General features: G+C 45.8%; 1 protein-coding gene across 1 annotated transcript in view; it reads left to right on the forward strand.

Annotated features, from left to right (window-relative positions):
- Positions 1-22212, forward strand: part of LOC144825114 (transmembrane protein 200A-like) — a 63323-nt gene extending 41111 nt beyond the window's left edge. The window contains exon 2 of the mRNA XM_078683996.1: positions 19855-22212. Within this exon, the coding sequence (XP_078540122.1) occupies positions 19872-21200 (1329 nt within the window). The 5' untranslated portion in view covers positions 19855-19871 and the 3' untranslated portion in view covers positions 21201-22212. The remainder of the gene's footprint in view (positions 1-19854) is intronic.
- Positions 22213-23910: the final 1698 nt, after the last annotated feature.

Genomic DNA, 23910 nt, shown 5'->3' on the forward strand with positions numbered 1-23910 from the left:
TGCCAGGCTAATCGGCTTCTTGTTACATATTTACAGATTTACAGTAGCGCTCAAATATATACATGTTTTGGCAAAATACTGGGACTAGTTTTAAAACAATCACATCTTTTAGATCCCCGTTGGATTGCTTTTAATAAACCTGATTCTAAGCACCCAGGCCCACCCCAGAAATTTAGCAACCCCCACAACAATTAAAGGGTCCAGATTGGTCTTTAACATTCTACTTTCTTCACCAGCCGAGCTGGTACCTAAGTTTCTACATACCGGCCTAAGCCATTTGGCTCTGGGGGCAGAATAAAGTGGACACACATACAAAAAGTGATTCATGCTTTCAACAATACCTTGGCAATTAGGACAATGCCCCGTCCTAACAGCTCCCCACTTTTTGGTAAAGTCCCCAAGAGGAAGTGAACCAGTTCTAAATTGGAAGAATAGTTTGCGGTCCATGGGCTTTGTTATAATATCCCAATACCTTTCCAACTTGGGTATGTCCTTATAAACAGTGAACAGAGCAGTAAGGCTACTCGAGCACATTTTTGAATGCCTGTTGAATGTCACCCATTCCCAATAACACTGTTTAAAATCCTTTTTAGATGGGAATTTGGCTGACTCGGGGGAGAACCACAGGTCTCCATGCCCCAAAGCAATTAGGGTAGCCTTAAGGTCTCTAAACCAGCCTATATTTGTGGCACCAAAGCTGTTTCTAACCTCCAAACAGGCTTTTGCGTAGTAGTGGAGTTCCGGCGTAGTCCATAGACGACGCCAGAATGTGAGTGGGCGAAATCTAGCATGGTCGTCAGACCTGTTGCCATTCGTAAGAATTTGTTTTGGGCTTGTCTTAACGAGTCCAGATTACTACCACCCCAGAGTTCTGCTCCATATAGGACTGCTGGTAAAACCTTACCACCATATATCTTTATAAGCGGGGACATTGGCCTTGTAAATGAACCTTTGTGTTCCTTGATCAGTGCCCCACACAGCTGCTGATGTTTCAAGGACATGAGCTCAACCTGGTGGGACCAGCTCAACGTCTCACTAAAGGTAACTCCCAAGTAGGTGAAGTGCTTTGTCTGCTCCAGGGGGGTATCCCCCATGGAAACCTTGGCTTTGATTTGTTTATGCCCTCTCAAAACCATAAATTTGGTTTTGGATACGTTCACCTCCAGCTCATGTTCGCTGCAGAAACTCTCGAACCTCGACAGGGCTTTTTGCAAACCCTGTCTGGTTTGGGAGATCAGGAGAGTATCGTCAGCGAACATGAGCAAGGGGATTTTCATACCAGCTAAACTTGGGGCATCCGTGGAAAAATCTTCATAATACTTGGTAACTCTATTTATGTAAAGAGAAAACAAGGTGGGTGCCAGCACGCAGCCTTGCCTGACACCCTTAGCCACCGAAAAATTCTCCGTCACCTCACCCGGTTTCCCCCAACGCACAAAGGCATAGGTATGTGCATGTAGATTTACTATAAGTTGTACTAAGGTGGGGGGCATGCCCATGTCCAATAGGGATTTCCATAATCCGGCCCTCGGGACAAGGTCGAATGCTGATCTTAAGTCCACGAAGGCCGCATATAGGTTGCCTTTGCCCAGGGTGACCGTTTTCCAATGCAAAAGCATGAAACGAAATGCCTGATCCAGGGTACTCACGTGGGGTCTAAACCCAGCTTGAAGAGGTGTAAGAATATCATACTCCTCTATCCATGCCTGTATCCTGGAAAGAACAAGACGGGTTATGATCTTCTGTACCGCGTCAATAAGACTGATCGGCCGGTAGTTGGATGGAACCGACCGATCACCCTTCTTAAAAATAGGCAATATTTCTGCGCCTGCCCAGGAATCAGGCACCCTAGCACCCAAGGCCAATGCATTTACCAACCGCACTAAATATGGTACCCATAAATCCAGGTCCTGTTGGAATATATCCGCTGGTATGCAGTCAGGACCCGGCGCTTTTCCCCTAGGGATAGCTTTCAGGACTATTTCGACTTCTCTGGCCGAGAACTCAAGTGAATCTAACGATAATGGCCAGCTAATGGACTCTTGCGTCTTGCTGCAACATCTAAATTGTTCCTCAAAGTGGGACACCCATTTCTGTTGTTCAACGGATGCGGGGCTTGGGCGATCTTCCTGTGACAGACCCCATCTAAGAAGGTGCCAGAACTGCTGCAGGTTCCTGGAGCCACAGGCCTCAGCTAATGATGTCCAACGCTCATCGTCCCAGGCAGCTTTAGCAGAGCGTTTAGCATTATTGAAAGCCTTCCTACTTGCTTTGATTAGGGCTGGGTTTTTTTGTTTTAAAGCATTAAACAGATCCGCATGGGTCTGTCGGCAGGCATCGTTAAACCAATTTGCGGGTTTCCTAGCCTTCCTTCTACCCTTATTGGCGACATACTTAATAAACAGTGATTTAAGTGACAGAAACAAACTAGCATGAATGCCTGTGATATTTGTATTGATCATTTCCTGGTTTTCACACTTCTCAATTTCTAACAGTGAGTTGGAAACCAGGGCTCTGATCTTTTTACGTGCTTCCACATCCACAGAAACCTTTGGCCAGCGGACCCTCCTCATATCATTTGTAAGTACGACAGCCTCCTGTACAGAATTTAGCTGTCGTTCAACTGGCCCTACAAAACTAAAATCCTTCAACTCCGCCACCAGGGGTTCATGGTCACTTTCTGGACGTGGCATAACTACCATGTCCGAGACCACAGGCCACATTTTAATGTCAACTAGGATGTAGTCGATACGACTGCAATGTCTACCATTAAAAAATGTGTAATTACCCAACTTATCCGAGCTTACTCGTCCGTTAAGGGCACGTAAACCCCGATTCAGACAGAGACCTTTGATAAATGTAGCTGCATGGGACCACCTATTGATCGGGGGTATGTCAAGCTGAGGAACCCCCCAAACCAAATCCTCTGCTTCAGTTAGTAAACCATCGTCTTTACTTAGGGGTTCAAAGCAAGTGTTTAGGTCACCCATAACAACCACATAACCAGCTTCGGAGGTAGTACTTAGGAAGTCATCCAGACAGCGAAGGGTGGTTGAGACTCTGCCACCCGAGATACCTCTAGCATATACATTGATCAGCAGTATCACCATCCCACTTTTTGTTTTAATACTAACTATCAGTATATCTGGACAGTCAATAAAAACTTCCTTAACAGACACACCTTCAAATTGGCGAACCCAAATTGTGAGACCACCCATGGCCCGACCTCTCTGGCTTCTAATAGCTGGTTTGTTAAAGTTAAAAAAACCTGAGAGAAACACTGGTGAGGTTGCCCAGGTCTCTTGAAAGGACCATACATCGCCACAACAAATAAAATCAGCCCAATCAGAAATGCAAATGCGAGATTCTAATCCTGCTATATTCCAACAACCCAAGGTAGTACCCTTTATACAAACTCGATCACATGGTTTAGTTATGTCTAGAGGGTGGGAATCCCTGGGCTGGGGAAAGAATTCTTTAGGCTCAAAGGCAACTTTATTCGTACCTTCTATTGGCATGCCCAATGACCCTAACTGGGCAAATGGCTCAGAAATAACACTCTCAATAGTGACGTCCTTGAAAGACATTGAGGTAGGCCCCAAAGCCAATCTATCAGGCTCTCTTAAAAAGTCCGTACACCTTTTCTCACAATAATGGAGAGGATCTTCAAACCCTTTAACAGTACATGGTGAGTTACCCAAAACATTTCCAACACCCTTACAATCAGAAATAGACTCAACTTCCCTTATTGGGAAAGCTGGTCAGTCATTAGACGACAGCCCTGATAGTGGGTCATAGAGGTTCCTCAGCGGAATATTCCAATGCTCATTGGGCTGAGTGAACCTATTTTGAAATTGATATGCCGAGTTGGAACTTGGGGGCTGTTGAAATTGTGGATAGACCGGAGTGGAGGGAGCGAGAGGGTGCAGGGTCTTAATATGCAGTGGGAAGTCCGATAAGGCTGGGGGACAGAAAGGCTGAGGCTTAACCTTGGCCCAACCCGGTGTTAGTATGGAACTGTTATAGCTAGATTGAGTATAGGAACGGTACCGAGCTTCAGGGTTAAAATTGGGTCCGTAGAAGTTAGATGTGAAGTTGGACCATTTGAGGGAATTTTTGGTATTTCTAGCCTGTGGTCGGACGGCTGGATTAATCAGGGTCTCAGGATAAAAGTAACCGAGGTTCCTCGTGGATATCCCTCCCTCATTACTTCCCACATACCAATCTGAGAGATGGGATGATACTCTGTGGTCCCTGAAGTTGATAATCACTATATCCCCCTCAATATCCTTAGGGCGTACCCCCACCCACTTACATCTTCTGACCGAAACAATATCCCCATTAAGATGAGCAGGTAGGGGTCTATTTGTTTTCAGCCAGAAGATGACTTTGTTTTTTAGACTTTCATTATTTTCCCAATCCCCCTCAGAAACTGGAGGCACACCCGTCATTACAATAACATAATTCATAGAATCGGGAGGCAAATCTACATTATTCCCCCGAAATAGGGATTTATGGTATTTAGTGTTGGTATTTGCGGATTTGCCCACTCCATTCTTTATCTGGGGCAGTACTCCCTTGGTAGGTGGTTTATTAACAACCACCCCGGGATTCGCTTTGGCAGAATTAGCTGCTCGGGGAGTTTTAACAGCCATTGCCGGTGTTTTAGTTGAGGTAGTGCCTGCATTAGTTGTACTTTTTGGTTGTTGGCTAGGAATAGTATTTGAATTGCCAGCAACATGTCTAGTACTATGTAAAATGATAGATGGACCCAAGTCCTTATCAGAGCTAGGAGGATGTGTTTGCTCAACTGACGCCAATAGGCGATCCATTTTATCCCCCAATATCCTGACACGCTCCAGCAAGGGTAACATATATGATTCAATTAGTTTCTCTAAGATAGCATAGGACAACTCATTAAACCCTTCAATTACAGTCTCAGGGGTAACCAAATCATGTAGGTCAACCAACGGTAACTCAACAGTGGGTGGGACCAAATGCTCAGTAACAGGTTTAGGTAGAGACGGGGGAGGAGTTTGTCGACTTTGACCTTTCCTTTTAACCCCTCCCTTTCTCCTTTTTTTCTGGGTGGGGAGCACACGACCCTCTTAGCCTTAGCGGGCTTGCTTCCAGCTTCACCCTCACTCGTTGGTAACAAATTCTCGCCAAAATCAACGCAGACCAATGACAAGTTGGTCAACGTTGGACGAGAATCCGTCTCCGTGATCTGGATAACAGGATTGTTTAAATCAATGAGACTAGACTGGTCAATAGGGGGACAATCTAGATGGCCTCCGCTGGTAGCACTAACACACGGTGGGGAAATACTTGGAAACCTAAATATGCTGGGGATTTGGTTGATGTCAGTAACATCATCTTCAAATGAACTCAACCCTTGGGCAGCCGTTTCTTGTGTAAGGTTTTGGACTCCTACGGTGGGCAGCGGAATTTTCTTTAAATGCTCAATTGAGCGTCTACGCTCGGCTCTTCTCTCGGCAAGGAGGAGGGCCATATCTACTTCCTTGGTTGATTTCTTAAAAAATGTATCCAGTTGGCCGAGTACAGGGACACCTACGCCTGGGGGGGGGCGGAATGGCTCATATCTAAGCAAAGATAAGAATACTATGTGGCCCAGATTACACTCTTAGTACACTACTAACAAATTATTAAACAATGAACAGTTAAAATAGAGACGAATGACAGTAACCTGGCCCTGCCCGGCCTCCTGCGGCCCCGGACGGCCACAGACGGTCCCGCCCTTGTCCCGGGCTTCTCCCGGGCGCGCTCCCGCACGCTCCCGCTCTGCGGGGAACAGCGTCAGTGATATACCCTATTGTTATTTGCCTATTGGTAGGTGTTCAGGGGGGTGTGGCCAGCGGGGAGAGCAGCCCAGGTGTGTTGCATGGGCGCGCAAGGGCTCCTGGTCACTGGAGTCCCTGCCTGCGTGCTCGCAGCCCCGCCGGCTTTCTCACCTGCCCGCGCCTCCTGTCCTGAACTCCCACAATGTCTGCAGCCTCTGGAGCGCGAGGCGATGCTGGACCCGCGAAGCGGGTCTGGCGAGGTTGAAAAAAGAAGGTAGAGTTTGTCAGCTACGGGTTCCTCTGGGGATGCAGAACTCCCTTCCAGTGGACGACGTTTCAGGCGGACAAACAGTAGAAAGATGAGGGTGTGTATGTGTCTCTGTGTAGATAGTTTTTTTTGTAGGTGGCTGTGTGGGTGGCTCTGTCTGTGTGAGGGTGGCTCTGTGTAGGTGGCACTATGTGAATGGCTCTGTGTGGTGGCTTTGTGTGTGTGGCTCTGTGTGGGTGTAAATGCAATAGGTCATGCATTTGCGAGCCATTACGCTATTTAAAGATTATGCTATTGGCATTGTAAATAACATTGTAAATAACAATGCCATTTATTTATGATAAAAAAAATCATGAGCAATGCCAATAGCTCTACCTTTAATAATGCCGAGACCATTGCATTGTAAATTGTAAATGCTTGTTTAAAGTTCCATTCTGAGCCATTGATTTGGTAGGGTATCTTGATAAGGATACCATTTTTAATTCCTCCAACTATTTATCAAAAATTGCACAGATTGTGTCTGTCTCAAATACTCCATATCAGTTAGTCTGGACTTTTCCTTCGCTAGGGATTTGAGTACACTTTTTGTTTCTTCGATATGCAAGGACTGGGGGTCAATTTTCACCTTCAAACTTTCACAGATGAAGTACAGTTTCTTTCTTATCACTTTCGCCCACTTTAGTTCGCTCAACTTTATCTCCTTCATACACCAAACCGACACTTTACCATCTTCCCCTGTCCCCAGTCGTTTCCAAAATCTAAGTACACTCACTTGGACCTGGACATTCCATTATATCAAATCTAGCTCTAGCCTAATGGCCTGGATCATTGATGAGCTAGGCAGTGACATCAATGCTTTTAAGCATTTACCTTCCTCGCTGTCCCATGTACTTTTCTCTCCTAAACATACAATTTCTGCCCCACACTGCAATTGTGGAGGGATCATTGCATTAAATGCCTTCAACAGGGGTCTATGTGACATAGCACCATAGTTACGCTTGAATTTTTTCAGCCCACAGACCGAGGCCAAAGCTTTGGCTTTCTGGGCCTCCAAGTGCGTACTCCATTTCAGTGACCTGTCAAACCATATTCCCAGGTATTTATATTCGTTGACCACTTCTAGTTTTGTGTGCCCCAAAAACCAGTTCCAATTTTGAACTCGCTTCCCAAAGCACAATATTTTTGTTTTGTCCATGTTAATTGTAAAGTGTTTTGAAGCACAATATGCATCAAACGCATTTAGCTTCCTCTGCAGACCCACTTCTGTTTGATCGAGAATTACTAAGTCTTCTGCTTACAGTAGACAGGACACATGCTTCCCATTTACCTTTGGGCTAGCACTTCTCTCCGTCATTAATGAGGATGGTAGGTCAGCAAGGAAGATTGCAGAAAGAAGTGGGGCCAATAAGCGGCCCTGTCTTAGACCATTATTAATAGCAATCTCCGATGTCAAACCCCCCATAGTGTCTTTGATGACCTGAGCCCAGTTCTGGTTATGCAATTCCTGAATTATTACTAGGAGCTCTTCCGGAATATCATACCTTTTTAGCGACTCCCAGAGACACTCCCTGTCCACTAGGTCAAACGCCTCATCAACTACACAGCTCAGGGTTTCTGGTGACCGCCCGAGGCATCTTGAATCAACTGCCGAAAGCCTTTGATATTTTTTGTTTCTATTGTTTCTAATAGGTTATCCCAGCATTTCTCTTTGAATCTCCTCTTCTTGGACCTCACCAACATTTTATACTCTTTCCTTAAATTAGTTAAGTTGGTAAAGCCCTCATAATCAAACCTTAGCCTCAAGCGCCTTTCATCTCTTCTTATTGACCTTCTTTTATCCCTACATTCTAAGTCAAACCAGCTTATTTGCTTTCTATAATGGGCTTGTGAATCTTTAATTCCTTTTCCATTCATCTTTAGGTCTGCTCGGAGGCATTGTACATCCTGAAAGATTTTTTCCTCAAACCATGAGATTGTCTGAGCATTTCCCACCTCTAAGGTTAAATTTTGTTGAAATTTAGTTAGTTTCCCTAAATATTCATCTGTTAATTTTGTAGTTAGACGTTTTGGATATGCCATCGTTTGGGGGAGGACTCTTTCACGGAGTCTTGGGAGCCCTCTCTCCACTTCACAGACCAATGGGTAATGGTCACTTTCTTTACCCTGAATTACTTTAAACGTTTCTACCTTAGAGTAGTTCCAGGCATGTACAAACACATAATCTATGGGACAATGTTGGTTACCTCTTCTGAACGTTTGTTTCGCTGGACGGTCTGCACCTGCCCTACCATTTAAGCAAATTAGCCATTTTAAACCAAGGAATTCCCCCAAGTCTTCATCTTGTCTACTCATGTCGCAATTGGGAAAGTGTGCATGGATTATCTCATAAGCTTTTAACATTTCTTTTAACCAGGGGTCTATTTTTGAGGGGTTTAATTTATGGTTAAAATCACCAGTAATAATCATCAGATCTTTTCCATACTTATCAGTCAAGCAATTTATATAATCTGTAAATAGAACCATTTCTCTTCAATATTCTTCTTTAGAACCCCATTGTATGTAGGTATTCACTACAATGATGCTCTCATTTTGCCTTTCAGGCCCCTGTAAAATTACCTCAACAACCAGCACCCATTTGCAAGAAGTAGTTATCGTATTTACTTTACGTGCCGTTCTTGTAGAGATAAGTGTCATAATTCCCCCAGAAGGGCGTCCAAATCTTGATTTACTGGCGGGTTTATGAATCTGAGAACACCCATCAACTACTGGGGTATTGTCGCACAGCCAGGTTTCCTGCAGGCAAACTATATCAATCTGCCTAGAGGCGTATTTTATACCGTCAATCTATGTTTGCCCTATAAAGTTATTGATGTTCCACTGAATTATTTTTAGGCTATGCGACAACCCACTTCCCTAACACAATCTCACTAAGGAGACCCGATTCGTTCAGCGCCCACGAAGATGTACTTAAGATGCTCTCTCCTGGGCTCCAATTCCCCCAATTTTTACAGGGCTCTAGATTCTCTACAACTATGTTAATATTTGCTCTTTTCCCACATGCCCCTTCTATCAATCTAGCCTGCCTTTTCCCCAGGCCTGCGTGACAATCTAGAAAGGCACTCTAGGGCTGTATTACCCTTTCTAATTCAAGCTTGGACATTAACCTTATTCCTTCCTTTAACATTTCTTTTTCGGCATTTAAAATTGCAGTTTTTACCAACCCTGAATATACTTAAATTTTTGTAACTTCTTTGTCTTTGTTGATGGGGGTGAATCCTATCCGTCTCAGATCTTTTGATGCAATTTCTCTCAGGCTTGGGCATTTTGAAAAAGAAAACAAAAGTTGGGAGCGGTTTAGGGGTACAATTTTTCTTAACTCTTTACTTATCTGTAATTGATGAAGTTCAGTGGTTTTTTCGTTAAAAATTTTAAGTTTTTAATGAAATTTTCACCTAACTTTGTCACTTTAACGTTTGTTTTTTCATGAATTTATGAGATATTTTTTAAGATAACGTAAGATATTTACTAACTGTGTCAACCACATGTTTTACACACAACAAAGAGTTGCAGATTCCATACCTCCCTGGAAATGAGGCACAACGTCCAGTGCGTGTTGATACCGGTCGCACCAGATAATTCCGGGCACACGCACAGGCGTTCAGCAATGCCTCAAGAGGTAGAATGAGATACTACTACGGTTATGCCTCCGTCTCCAAGGGTCACAACCTGTGAATCGAACACTGCACACAATGAGCATACAGGCGGGGTGTCGCACGAGAGAGATGCAACACGATTGCCAAAGCGGGCCACGCTGGATCCCGCAACTTGTGAATCCGCTCACCACCAACAAGACGCTTATGCGTGTTGAGGTCCTCACGATGCGGAGGACATATGCCTTAGATGCAGGCAAGACCTCTGGGGCTCAACACCAGGCAATCCAGTCTCCAGGTACAATTCTTAGTTCTATGCTCACGGCGCGCTACCAGTTAGAATCCAGCAGATGATGTGGGCACTTAAGAGGGCACTGCTATCCAAGTGTCACAATTAGATCGTGTGGGTCCCTTGTAGGAGATTCTTGATGTCCGTGAGACATCCGAAAGAACAAAGGGCAAGCCAACAAGCCATTCGAGAGCACACTTCAGGGTGCCACACAGCAGCAGATAGTCGGACTAGGCCAGTCACTATTCAGGAAAGGCATACGGTCCCTTTCTTTTTTTTTATTTTTAAAAATATTTTTATTATTCATCATCAGAAAAACAAAGTGTAAACAATTATAATTACATTGAAATATATGTCTAATACAACAGAAATCATTCAATTACGGTCCCTTTCAATGCCAGTAATCCTCCTTGTGCACAACAGATTCCTATTGCAGTGTGCATCACACCAGTTCCAGGTTCTCTGGATCCCACGTCCCCCACAAGCATATCTCTGCCCTACTGACGTATGGCACCAGCAGTTATACTGTCGTGTGACTTTGAAGTTGGAGGGAGTTGAAAGGGTCTCTCTTTGAACCACAGATGCCTCCCCTAAATGTCAGTCCTATCTGCCATGAGGCTGTGGAATGCAGATCTTAATCTTTAGGGGGGCCATGATCAGGCTCCTGAAGCTAAGTGTCGAAACCTCTTCCTCCAGTCTATCCAGCCAGGCCCGCAAACGGAAGTGGTCTGCCCAGTGGTCTGCCGTTCCAATTGCATGCCCAGTATTTTATAGCTGTCGCTGGGGAATATCCAGATGTGCTCCCCAGCCTCCAATGTGTACTGGAGCCTACCACAAAGGCGCATAAAGAGTCACGACAAAACCACCTTTACCACTGGAAAAGGTTTGTCACTGCAAACCCAATCATCGGAAACATTATGAGGCTGCTACACTGCAATCCACTATTACAGCCTGAAGTAATATTAACCATATTCCCATGTTAGCCTATGGTAAGAGCAAAACTCATAGGTAGCGAAAACACACGTGGGTATTCCTCACTACCTGGGCAGGAAACACAGGTGTGTACCTGCTGTGCCTTTCACTTACAAAACGCTTCACCCCTTAAGACGTACCCTCGGGGTGCTCGGGTGGTAGAGAAAGGTCCTCTCAGGATGATTAGTGATTTAGAAAGGCCTGCCTGTGTAGAAGCCCAATTGAGCACACACAGACTGCAATGGCAGATCGGACACATGTTTAGAAACACCATAGATGCAACTGCGCACACCGGTAGGCATTGGCAGGCTGGACACCAGTTCGCGAACACCATAGGTGCAACGCACACATGGGCCTGCAATGGCAGGCTGGACACCGGCGTACAAACACCATGGGTGCAAATGCACATCCCGACTTGCAATGGGAGGCTGGACACAAGGTCAAGCACATCATTGGTGCAAGTGTGCAGACTGGCCTGTTACAGCAGGCGGGATGCATGTTGAAGCACAACATTGGTGCAAGTGTGCAGATAAGCCTGCAATGGCAGGTGGGTCACAGGCCTTAGACATTATAGGTGCCAGTGCGCACCCTGGCCTGCAATGGCAGACCTGCCCTATGTTTAAAAACCTTAGGTAAGCACCAATGCCTAACGTGTGCAGATAGGGCGCTCACATTTTCACACTGCCTTTACTGAGGGAAAGGGCCCCAGGCCCTAAGTCCACAACCAGAGAATCAGCCACCCCTGGGTGGTATGTTATGGGCAGCGCAAACTCCCTTGGCAGGGAAGACCCACATGGGGGTTTGTCGCTACCCAGGCAGCGAACACACAGATGTACCTACCCGCCCACTCACCTACCCCGAGCTCCACCCCGCAAGACTTACCATAAGGCCACTCTGGTGCTAGTGAGAGGCCCCCTCAGGGTTGGCAAATGAGTGACAAAGGCCAACCTGAGCATGAAACTTGTTTAACAGGCTATACCGGTGGGTGGCACAATCAGTGCTGTGTTCCACTATTAGCCAGTGCAGTATCAGCCCTGGGTATGTGGCGAACTTTTTTACAGGACACTCACAGGCACAACACCTAAACCAATCAAGTAAGCACCTACCCTGGCATGGCAGGAGTGAGCACTTTCATGCTGCAGTACAGTGGGAAAATGCTCAGTCCTAAGGTCGCGAAAAGAGAGTTAGCAAAAAACAGAAGGTCAAATGTTTTAGGGGGATCCTCCTAAGAAGGACCATGTCCAACGTATAGTAACTAACTATAACCCACTGTGTAATATATATATATATATATATATATATATATATATAAGTCATGGTGGTGGTCGCATCATTATTTGACCTGTGGGTCAAGCGACACTATGTTGGGTATTCCCCATCCGCGTATGTCCACCCGCCATCCTAATCAGCCCCTACATTTTTTGCTATGTTTCCAGAGCCTTTGAAGGCCTCAGTGATTATTCTGCCCCTTTTCAACAGGGTGGTATTCCCAAATCTAGAGAGATGTAGTTGTCATACTACACACAGCACTTCTTATTAATACCACCATGCTTCCGACCACACTTCCTGTGATGGTCCATCTTTCCTGATAGGAACATTCACGATGAGCTGCCCTACTCAGGAGACTGCCGGGCGGCCAGTTTGCTTCAGATTAAACTCCAGTTAATACAAGGGGGTCCAGCACAGGTACCCTGGAGCTGCAGCCATGCTAGAGTTTCAATATATATACTTCAGATAAATTGGGAGTCATTTAGGTAGTCAGATGTTATTCTGGAATTATAGCTGGGCTCTAGGTATCATGGAATAATGGTGGGCATGCTTGAAGGAAGGGAATCAGCACAAGGAGGGGCTAGAATTTCTTTGTCTTCCAAAATAGTCTGAATTAGAGCTGACATAAAATAATTAGTACGCTTTAAATAACCTTTGAAGGTTAAGATGCATAATAGCATGTACACCCATTGTGTGCAAAGTGCTGTCTGCTACAGTAGAGAGGCATATTGAGGCAACGCTGGGAAATAAACAATAAAGAAGTATTTGTTCAAGGCCCACCGTACAGAACTATTCACGCATATCGAGGTTAGGCACTTATATCCATGGCCACCGGAATAATGGAATTCTATGGCCCCATTATTTTCCACATAGTTATGGCTTTGCTACATTTGCTACACAATTGATCATCTGCTGTATAATATGCAAAGTTTAAAAAAAATATTTTTTTATTTCAAATGTATCCAAAGTTACGAAACACTTGGTGACACGTGCTTCCGCACAGTGGAAGGCCCTTCGCAAAGATTCAGTGGTCCCCTTACAGTTGGTTATTGCTGAATTTGGGTGTTAAACTGGAAATAATAAGGTGAAGCCATTGTCCAGTGTTAGCATGTGCAAAAATTACATTACAAAATGATGAAGTACTACTATCACAAAATGTGCCGCATTACACTACATAATTTACCTTTTCTTGCCACATAGGTTAGTTAATCCTACCGTATAATTTGGTCTTCCCTTGTTGCATATCTCCACTAGCCCTGTCTACAGGGATACTGTGCGTGTATATATATATATATATATATATATATCCAGCACCATACAATCCTTTTTAACTTTGAAGGAAAGACGCAATTTCTCGAAGCAAGCTTTATTCACAAAGCTGTGGCAAACAATCCCAACGCGTTTCAGAACACACAGGTTCCTTGGTCACGGGCCTGCAGTTGTTTGTGATTGTCACATGATATAGTGCACATATCAAAACTAAAAATAAACAAAGGACTACGTTGCTGCCCTGGAAATTCGACTAACCAGACCGCCATTTTGTAATGGGTTCTAATTCATTCATATTATTTCAAAAACTATCGAATCATATAAATCAACTGTTTTAAAGTGCATTGGACGCTAGAATACAATTTTAGAATGCGCAAATAAAATTAACATTTCATCACATTGATTCATCTTATGGTAATCTTAATCATGACCAGCAGTCAACTAGTGTCAATTACAATTCTGCCCCAGTAGGCTAAATCAACTCAATTTCATTCATAATACATAAGGCTTAGTGCAGGACTTCTTCATAACAGGGCATGGGCTCCATCTCCTATAAAATAAATTAAATGTGCGTATCAATAAAAGGCATCGTATCCATGATTAAAAACATATTACAACAACGTACTATTAGAGGCAACACTGCGGCATTAGTTGTATAAATCATTCAACGCCAACAATCAAACACTGAGGAAAATCCATCTCAGCCGAGATGGACTGATAGTTCTTCATCTTTATTTATTCCTCCTGGCTGTATAGTCTTGTATTTGATTATCATTCGAGACACTAGTCTACGCAAATCTTGTAGCCTGTCCCCCCCTCGTTCAGAATTAGAAATTCTTTCGAGGGCACAATATCTCAAAAGATTGGCATCTTTTTTGTGATGTTCTTTAAAATGGCGAGCAATTGGATATTGTTTATCCTCGTTTGTAATTGCCCGCATATGTTTCAGGATGCGTAGCTTGACAGGGTTGATGGTACTTCCAATATAAATCAATTGGCAGGGACAAATCAATGCATATACACTGAAATCCGATTTACAATTCAGTATGTCTGCATTGTCCTACATCAGATCTCTGACTGGGAGAAGATTCTTACCATTAATTTCGGGCAGACCATAATTGAAGCATCAGTGCTATGTTTCCTTATCTCCTAGGGTTACGGATGAGCTACTTGACCCAATTCAGAATTTACCCACAACACGTTGGGTGCCCTTCTGAGCACCTTTTCAGCTACACAGGACCGCCTTAGTCCGGCCTGTATAGGCTACAGCATATCATGGTCGATATCTAAGCCCATTGCTGACCAATCCTTGGTCTTCATTTAATGATATTGACCACGCTCAGCGACACAACTATCCCCCAGGTTTATCTTTCAGTCCTGATGAGACCTTGGTATTTGGTCAAAGGGTCGACATAAACGAAGAGACATACCACAGAACACATTGTCTATTTATCCCTTATGTATTACTACATGGAATAGGACTGGCTGTCTCCTCAGAAAAAAAACAATTCACCGTTTATGCTCACATAATTGGTCACTTTGCTCTTTTTCTGTTTTTGCTTTTTTTCCACTTGGGGGTGATTCTTAAAATCTTCTCACCACTCACAATATGGCAAATGCTATAATTTATATAAAGTGTGGCTCAAAATAAAACCTTGACTCGACTGAATCGAATTGGATAATGAGATACTGGTATTTTGTCACTTGAATTGGAACAAAGATCAAAAATTGCCTGTTTCATCATAAATTATTTTATGTAGATTAAGTCTGCACAGAAATCTGCGTTATCAGACTGTGTTTATAAATGAGTTCCGTGTGAACACTTTTTAGGTCTCGTCCTTTACCATTCCGAAGGAATGGGAAATGGCGAGAATTCAAGTGCTCGAACTGATTGTCAAACCACCGCTTTTTTTCGTGGCGTTTTCTTCGAGTGCACGTACAGGCACGCGCTTTTGGCCCATACACTTTCATGGCCATCTGTTCCTGTTCCTCAATGTCCCTCCCACCCTTCGTTTGATCTTGCTGCGAGTTCAGGCTAATGGCCCTCCCCCTCCACCAGCACAGAGCGCGCATCGCGGCGGCACAGCACATCAAAGGGCTTCTCCCAGCGTGTGCTGTGCGGCTTCTCCTCCTCTAATTATGTGGCCGGCCGTACTTGTGTTTCCTGGCCGCTTCCCGGCTGCTCTTGTATTTAATTAGCAGCAGCAGCATTTCTCCTGCGCCAGGCCACATCAAAGGCTCTGTGCCACTTTCACCCACACAGCAACACTTACAGACACGCAACGCCACTCACACCCACGCAAGCCCACTATCATCCACGCAACACCACACTCACCCATGCAACGCCACTCACCCAAGCAACACCACTCACACACGCAACCCCACTCATCCACGCAATGCCACTCATCCACGCAACGCCACTCATTCACACAACGCCACTCACACATACAACGCCACTCACCCACGCAACACCACTCACCCACGCAACCCCACTCATCCACGCAACGCCACTCATCCACGCAACGCCACTCATCCACGCAACGCCACTCACACACGCAACGCCACTCACCCACGCAACACCACTCACCCACGCAACACCACTCACCCACGCAACGCCACTCACACACGCAACGCCACTCACCCACGCAACGCCACTCACTCACGCAACGCCACTCACTCACGCAACGCCACTCACCCACGCAACGCCACTCACACACGCAACGCCACTCACACATGCAACGCCACTCACACACGCAACGCCACTCACACACGCAACGCCACTCACACGCGCAACACCACTCACACGCGCAACGCCACTCACACGCGCAACACCACTCACACGCGCAACGCCACTCACACGTGCAACGCCACTCACATGCGCAACGCCACTCACACGCGCAACGGGACTCACGCGTGCAACGCCACTCACACGCGCAACGCCACTCACACGTGCAACGCCACTCACACACGCAACGCCACTCACACACGCAACGCCACTCACACACGCAACGCCACTCACGCACGCAACGCCACTCACACACGCAATGCCACTCACACACGCAACGCCACTCACGCACGCAACGCCTCTCACACGCCCAATGCCACTCACACGCGCAACGCCACTCACACGCGCAACGCCACTCACACACGCAACACCACTCACACGCGCAACGCCACTCACACATGCAACGCCACTCACACACGCAACGCCACTCACGCACGCAACGCCACTCACACGTGCAACTCCACTCACACGCGCAATGCCACTCACACGCGCAACGCCACTCACACGTGCAACGCGACTCACACGCGCAATGCCACTCACACGTGCAACGCCACTCACACACGCAACGCCACTGACACGCGCAACGCCACTCACATGCAATGCCACTCACACGTGCAACTCCACTCACACGCGCAACTCCACTCACACGCGCAATGCCACTCACACACGCAACGCCACTCACACGCGCAACGCCACTCACACGCGCAATGCCACTCACACGCGCAACGCCACTCACACGCGCAACGCCACTCACACGCGCAACGCCACTCACACACGCAACGCGACTCACACGCGCAACGCCACTCACACACGCAACGCCACTGACACGCGCAACGCCACTCACACACGCAATGCCACTCACACGCGCAACGCCACTCACACGCGCAACGCCACTCACACGCGCAATGCCACTCACACGCGCAACGCCACACACACGCGCAACGCCACTCACACACGCAACGCCACTCACACACGCAACGCCACTCACACACGCAACGCCACTCACACACGCAACGCCACTCGCACACGCAACGCCACTGACACACGCAACACCACTCACACACGCAACACCACTCACACACGCAACACCACTCACACAGGCAATGCCACTCACACAGGCAACGCCACTCACACAGGCAACGCCACTCACACACGCAATGTCACTCACACACGCAACTCCACTCACACGCGCAACGCCACTCACACACGCAACGCCACTCACACACGCAACGCCACTCACACGCGCAACGCCACTCACACGCGCAATGCCACTCACACGCGCAACGCCACTCACATGCGCAACGCCACTCACACACGCAACGCCACTCACACACGCAACGCGACTCACACGCGCAACGCCACTCACACGCGCAACGCCACTTACACGCGCAACACCACTCACACACGCAACGCCACTCACACTTGCAACGCCACTCACACGTGCAACGCCACTCACACGCGCAACGCCACTCACACGCGCAACGCCACACGCAACGCCACACACACACGCAACGCCACACACACACGCAATGCCACTCACACACGCAACGCCACTCACACACGCAACGCCACTCACACACGCAACGCCACTCACACACGCAACGCCACTCGCACACGCAACGCCACTGACACACGCAACACCACTCACACACGCAACGCCACTCACACAGGCAACGCCACTCACACAGGCAACGCCACTCACACAGGCAACGCCACTCACACACGCAACGCCACTCACACACGCAACGCCACTCACACATTGTGGGTGCAGATTGTGGGTGCAGATTGTGGGTGCAGATTCAGAGAAAACTCAGCAGCACCACCACCATTGCAATGCAATAGGTCTCGTTTTAACGCAAATTTAAGCTATAGGCCTTGTAAATGGCAAAGCCTTTTATTTATGTTCCAAAAACCAGAACGCAAAAATAAAGGGCATAATCATTTACAATGCTAATAGTTCAGACTCGCGTCATTGCGAGACCTATTGCATTTTCAATGCTTGTTTCAGTTGCAGCACGATGAAGTGGGCACATAAATGCTAACACTGTAGCAACCCTGAGACTATGAACCCATTCAGTGACTATCCACCTATGTCAAGAGCACACAAAGACCATTTGTTTGAACTGAGACTCTGTACACATACTGAGGTTATGACTCTTCGGTATACCTATGCTGCGACTTTCCACCAACACCGAGGTTGGCACATAATCTTCTTATTTTGTGCACCTATACTGAAAATATGCACCTATATCGATTACATTTACCCTTACAAATACTATGGAACTACAGCAGGAGCTTATTTAGGAGGCACGCAGTAAGACCCAGAGTTTGCATTTACTCTCAGATTGTGAACTTACATCAGTGACGGCTGGTGCAGGTAAGAACGGTGAGACAGACAACAATGAGGGAAAATAAAATTTAAAAAAAGACCCCTTACCGTGCACTCACTGCATCTCCGCCTCGGCAATGCGGCGAGCGTAAGGCCAGTGTTTTTCTTTTTTTACATTTTATTTTCCTTCATCATCCTGTGTTGACTTCCCCTCCCCCGCCTCACCTCTCTTACCTGCACCGGCCGCCACTGACTTACAGTAGGACTCTGTGCTTATAAAGGGACTGTAGTCATATCCCAACTCTGTACCTGTGTACTAAGATGCTGCACCTCTATTACGACTAATGGCTTCATCATAAGGAGGGTGAAATAAGGACCTCTGCCACAAATCCGACCACTTCTCGATTCCCACCTTATTTAGAGATTTGGCAGATGTGGTCTTCTGCATGGCAGTTCCACTGCTAGCATTAGGAAGACCCAAGGCCGTCAAAAATAGTGTCGGAGGGATGTTCCTATTTAGGACCCCTCCTACAACGTCACTTCCGATAACGTTCTTCCTGTCTGTGTCCACCATGTAAACCAAGGAAGCCCAGGAAAGGAAAATCCCATTAATATTCATCACATGTTTTGAAAAAAAGTGTAGAGTAGGCATTAGTTAACACTATTTTCCAAGACAGACCTCCGTGTTTGGGGTCTGTCTTTGGAAAAACACACGTGCCGGCTAGATCAGCTATGCCACGGCAATTAGTGCGTGCTGTCACCAATTGTTTTTTCAGAAGCGAACACTCCCATGCGGGTAAGAGATGCTTTGGAGAAATAGGTCCACAGAAAGTGCAGACACTTATTCAAGTGGATCAGCTACATGCTAAAGGGGGCTTTTGCACCCCAACTTTTGAGTATTAACCAATTTGCAAACTGCACACTTGAATTTGCATCGATGCACATGTAATGTGGCTGGTCGCTTATAGTAAGATAGTGGACATGTACTAATATTGGTTCTGAAAATGCAAACTTTATGGAGGAAGTACCAGAAATAGTTTTTTATGTGCCTTTATGGACATTCTTCTTAACATACCCAATGTGTTCATGTCTTCATCTGATTTTATGTGATGTTGCTTTGGCTGGCGTGACGTCATTCAGTTGGACATTAGCCTCAGAGGACACTTCTCTCTGTTCAGGCACTCTCTTCCAGAGCTAATACTTCTTTTTCTTCTCTTTCTAGAATGAACCCATAGCACCATGGCTGTTGTCGAGCCTAGTCCTACTGAGCCTGTGAAAAATCAAGATTCCTTAAAGCCGATCTCCACGCGCCTGAGTCCCCGTTTCCTGAACCACCTTCGACGGCTAAGGCCCCCTCCAGCTGCTGATGCTCCCCTCAAGGGAAAGCTCAGAATGAGATCTACTTCAGGAGCCTTTGTTGTTTTCGGGATCTCCGTGGTTTTATTGGGCATGACTATAGCGGTCATTGGCTACTGGCCGCAGCGTTCTCACAGTCTAACACCTAGTGATGTTCCTACGAACTCCAGCCAAGTACCAGAAGCGAAGTCATCTGCCACGGTTCAGTCCCGTAGCGCCCCACACACAGACAGGCTCAAGCTGATTGGCCCAGTCATCATGGGGGTGGGGTTGTTTATTTTCATCTGCGCCAACACCATGTTGTATGAGAACAGGGACATGGAGACCAGGCTATTAGTGCAGAAGAATTTGTATTCCATGGCGGTTGGCATTCCTTGCGACTCCAGTGGGGACCTCAAATACTGTCAGCAGAAGACTGACCAGCCTCAACTTCAGTCTGGGCCTGAGGAAGTCATTCATGACATTGACTTGCCTTCTTGCGTCCCTCAGTCCTGCACAAGTCCCATACATAAGTGGGCAGAGTGCTGCGGTTCATATGGACGTCAGACAACAGCACTGCTACTTCACCACAATGGTATCTCACCATCCATTTCTCTCCGTAGTGTTTACTCTGACTCTAGCAACTCCCTCCATGGGAATATCTGTCTTCCTGCCATGCATGGAGCTGTAGCGAGGAGAGTCTCATCTTCAGCGAACCTTGTACCTCTTCCGGTCATTAAGGTCAACAACTGCGTCATTGAGAGTCCAGATGTTGCCCAATTGGCCAGCAAGGGAGAACCAAACAATTCCAAATCGACAGAGCAGACCCCAAGCCACTCCTGGAATATTCTTCCCAGGATAAGCCGTTCTTCAAAGGATGATGAGCTTGATGGAAGTCACGTTGTAATCGATGTGGACAATGTTGCACCCTCCAAACCACTGGGAGCACGGTTTCTTTCCTCGGAATGTGCTAAAAGGGAATACTGCTCCGACATGCAGCTGAATAACGTGGGTCATTCCAAGTCGTTTGACCTGAACCGTCAGGGTATGAGACTAGTGGCTACTCCGCAGCAACGGAGGAACCGTAGTTGGCCGCGACTGGACAACATTAACCTCATTGGGTACAACAAACTGGATAACAGAAACGAGGTTGAGGAAACCTGCATGGAACAGTCTGAACCAACAATACGCAAAGGCGCAATCAGCCAAGATGCCATTGAGCACATGGTTTAGGAAGACTGCCTTGCCAGAATGAGCAGCCCAAGTCCTCAGCGAGACCCTAGCGCCTGCTACTGGTCAACGTTTGGTTGCTCAGTGACCGATTTCCACAGAACCAATGGTGCTCAGCCTAGATTTTTGCTGCTAAAGTCTCCTTTCACTACAAACCTCCTTGTATGGGAACGTTGTACACTGCCACTTGTACCTGCTCTTCTATTGTTATAATTGATAAATTCTGAAATGATGCAAACAGTATGTACTCCGTGCCGTACACCCAACATAGCCATGGAATAGAGTGAGATGTCAGTTACATACAGTACACACATGTGCAACGTTCAAGGGTCCCTGCCATTGGGTGGTTCCAAGTTAAAGAGTCAGATTCAGAAAAGAGAGAATAATTTGGTTGTTCTGACACTACTGCGTGCTGGTCAGGTCGCGAAGGGGTCTGTGGAGTCCTTCAAGCGAGGGCCATCACAAGAATCTCAGTGATGGGGAAAGTAGAGATGATGGAGGCGGGTTTACAGGAGAGGCTGGCATTGCTGTTGCTTGTCTGATAAACACTTACCCAGATTCAGGCTTCAGAACTGGCAAGGCAGCAGAGTTCCATGGTTTTGAAACATCCTTTGAGTTAGGTCATGTCTCCCTTTTTGCAATCTAATACATCCTAACCATGTGATCTATCCTCCTCACAAGCCAGAGCTGGAACTCACAGTGCAATAATGACAAAAGGAAAGCCTTCAAAAGACTCAAGTGATGCAAAATATCCCTCATGTCTACTGCAAGAAAACGTCCTCACCCAAAGTGCAGGGTGAACACTAACTTTTACTGCCTTTAATCGCCCAGTTCACACTGGGCGCTGATGTCGTGGAGAAGTTCTGATGCGAAAGTCCCGGGGCACCACCAATCACTTAGCACTCTGTGTGCCGGCAGCTTCAGGGTAGAAGGCCAAATGTATGGATGATGTGCTCCATGGAAAAGAAATGCAGATTTTATTTTATTTTTGGGAATATATGTTTTTTATTCAATAAAATAAAACAAAAAAGTAACATGCGATGTTCTGCAAATTATTATTTTTCACAGTATTTTTATGATGGGCCCATAAAGTCTGGCCTAGGCAGGCACCCAGGCATGAACTGCCCAATGGGATGTTGAGATACCTCCTGTCAGGTGAGTTAAGATGCAATCGGACACATAGCCACAGGCTTATGGCTGAGACTGCCACATCCCTGCCAAGAATCCTCCCTGTCTCTATCGCAGTCAGTCTGTATTTGCAAAGAACTCTTGAATTCCATCTATATCTTGCTTTTCAAATGATGTTTGCTGATGATCCAGCTGCATCCATATGATTGAATAGTGCTGGACAAACACCTGAGGTTGTATCAGACTCTGAAGGTAAGTTTAGGAGTGTCTGTGCTGTAATAATACTGAAGCCAGCTATTGTGGCGACGTCCAAATATACTCAAAACTGGCGACGTCAAACAGCAAATAAGGATCTACAGTGGAATATAGACCTCAACACAGAAAAGGATATCCAACATTTTAGTACCCCATTCTGTCTAATATTAACGCTGGCCTTATTATTAAAACAACAACAATGATGTAGTATATTAAACTGTTCAAACATATAATTTAGTCCAAAGCACAGAATTTTGTTTTTTTCCCCATAAATGCTAATTGGCATTTTTTTTTTAAATTACCAAAAAGTATAATCTACATATATAAAACCATAAATTAATTAAACGGAAAAAAAATGTGTTTAATTTTCTACCTTTTTGCAAAGGCAAAATCAAATTAGGATTACTGACTAATCCTAATTTGGGTGTTATTGGGAATTACCATTCAAATTGGGATCTGCACCCCAAATGGAATGATGGCTAACTGTTTCCTATGAAGTATATATTTGCAGAGCCTCTTCCTTAACGTTAGAAAAAGAATATAGACAATCAAAATTGTCTTTGATGTCTCAGTTTTCACGTGGATGCTTCAAAGTGAAAAAATTTGCCCACGTCACAAAGGTAAGTTTAAAAAAAATGCTGTAACTTTGCATACCCCAGCAAATGCAATTCACAACCAGTGGAATACAGAGCACCGAACATAGCAACTGTGCTGCCAAACGGACTGCAATCAGTATCCAAAATCCCATATTCATTCTACAATCAACACTGTAGATGTTAGGCCAGTAGCTCTACAAGTATATTTTTAAACTTAGTGTAAATATGACACCAAATAGCTGTAATTAATGATCCAAAATAAGCTATGCTTCACTCCAACATAGAAGTGAATATTACGTTGTAATAACAATATATTGACGTAAATATTACTCATAAATAGTAGTAAATATTATAATAAATTAGTTTTAAATATAGTTCACAATATGTGAAATTATTTATTGGCAATGTCTGTAGATAAAGCCAACACAATATGAGCCCTGGATAAACATAAATATCTCCCCAAAGTTACTTAAGAATATAGATCAAATTGTCATATACACCAGGGGCGGCTACTCCACTAGGGCGGAGAGCGTCGCCCCAATGCTTTCTCGCAGTGCAAGAAGCAGAAACATAAAATGGTAATAACAACAATTTCATATTTCTGCTTCTCGCTCTGCGAGAAAGCAGAAGGGTTTGGTTTATTTATATTTATTTATAAAGTGTTTTTCTGCAAGCAGGGATGGGCAGGGGAGGAGTGGTGTGCCCACTCCTGAGGGTACAATGACTGTTTGGCC

This window comes from Lissotriton helveticus, chromosome 3_1, assembly GCF_964261635.1.
Source record: "Lissotriton helveticus chromosome 3_1, aLisHel1.1, whole genome shotgun sequence".
NCBI classification, from domain to species: Eukaryota; Metazoa; Chordata; class Amphibia; order Caudata; family Salamandridae; genus Lissotriton; species Lissotriton helveticus.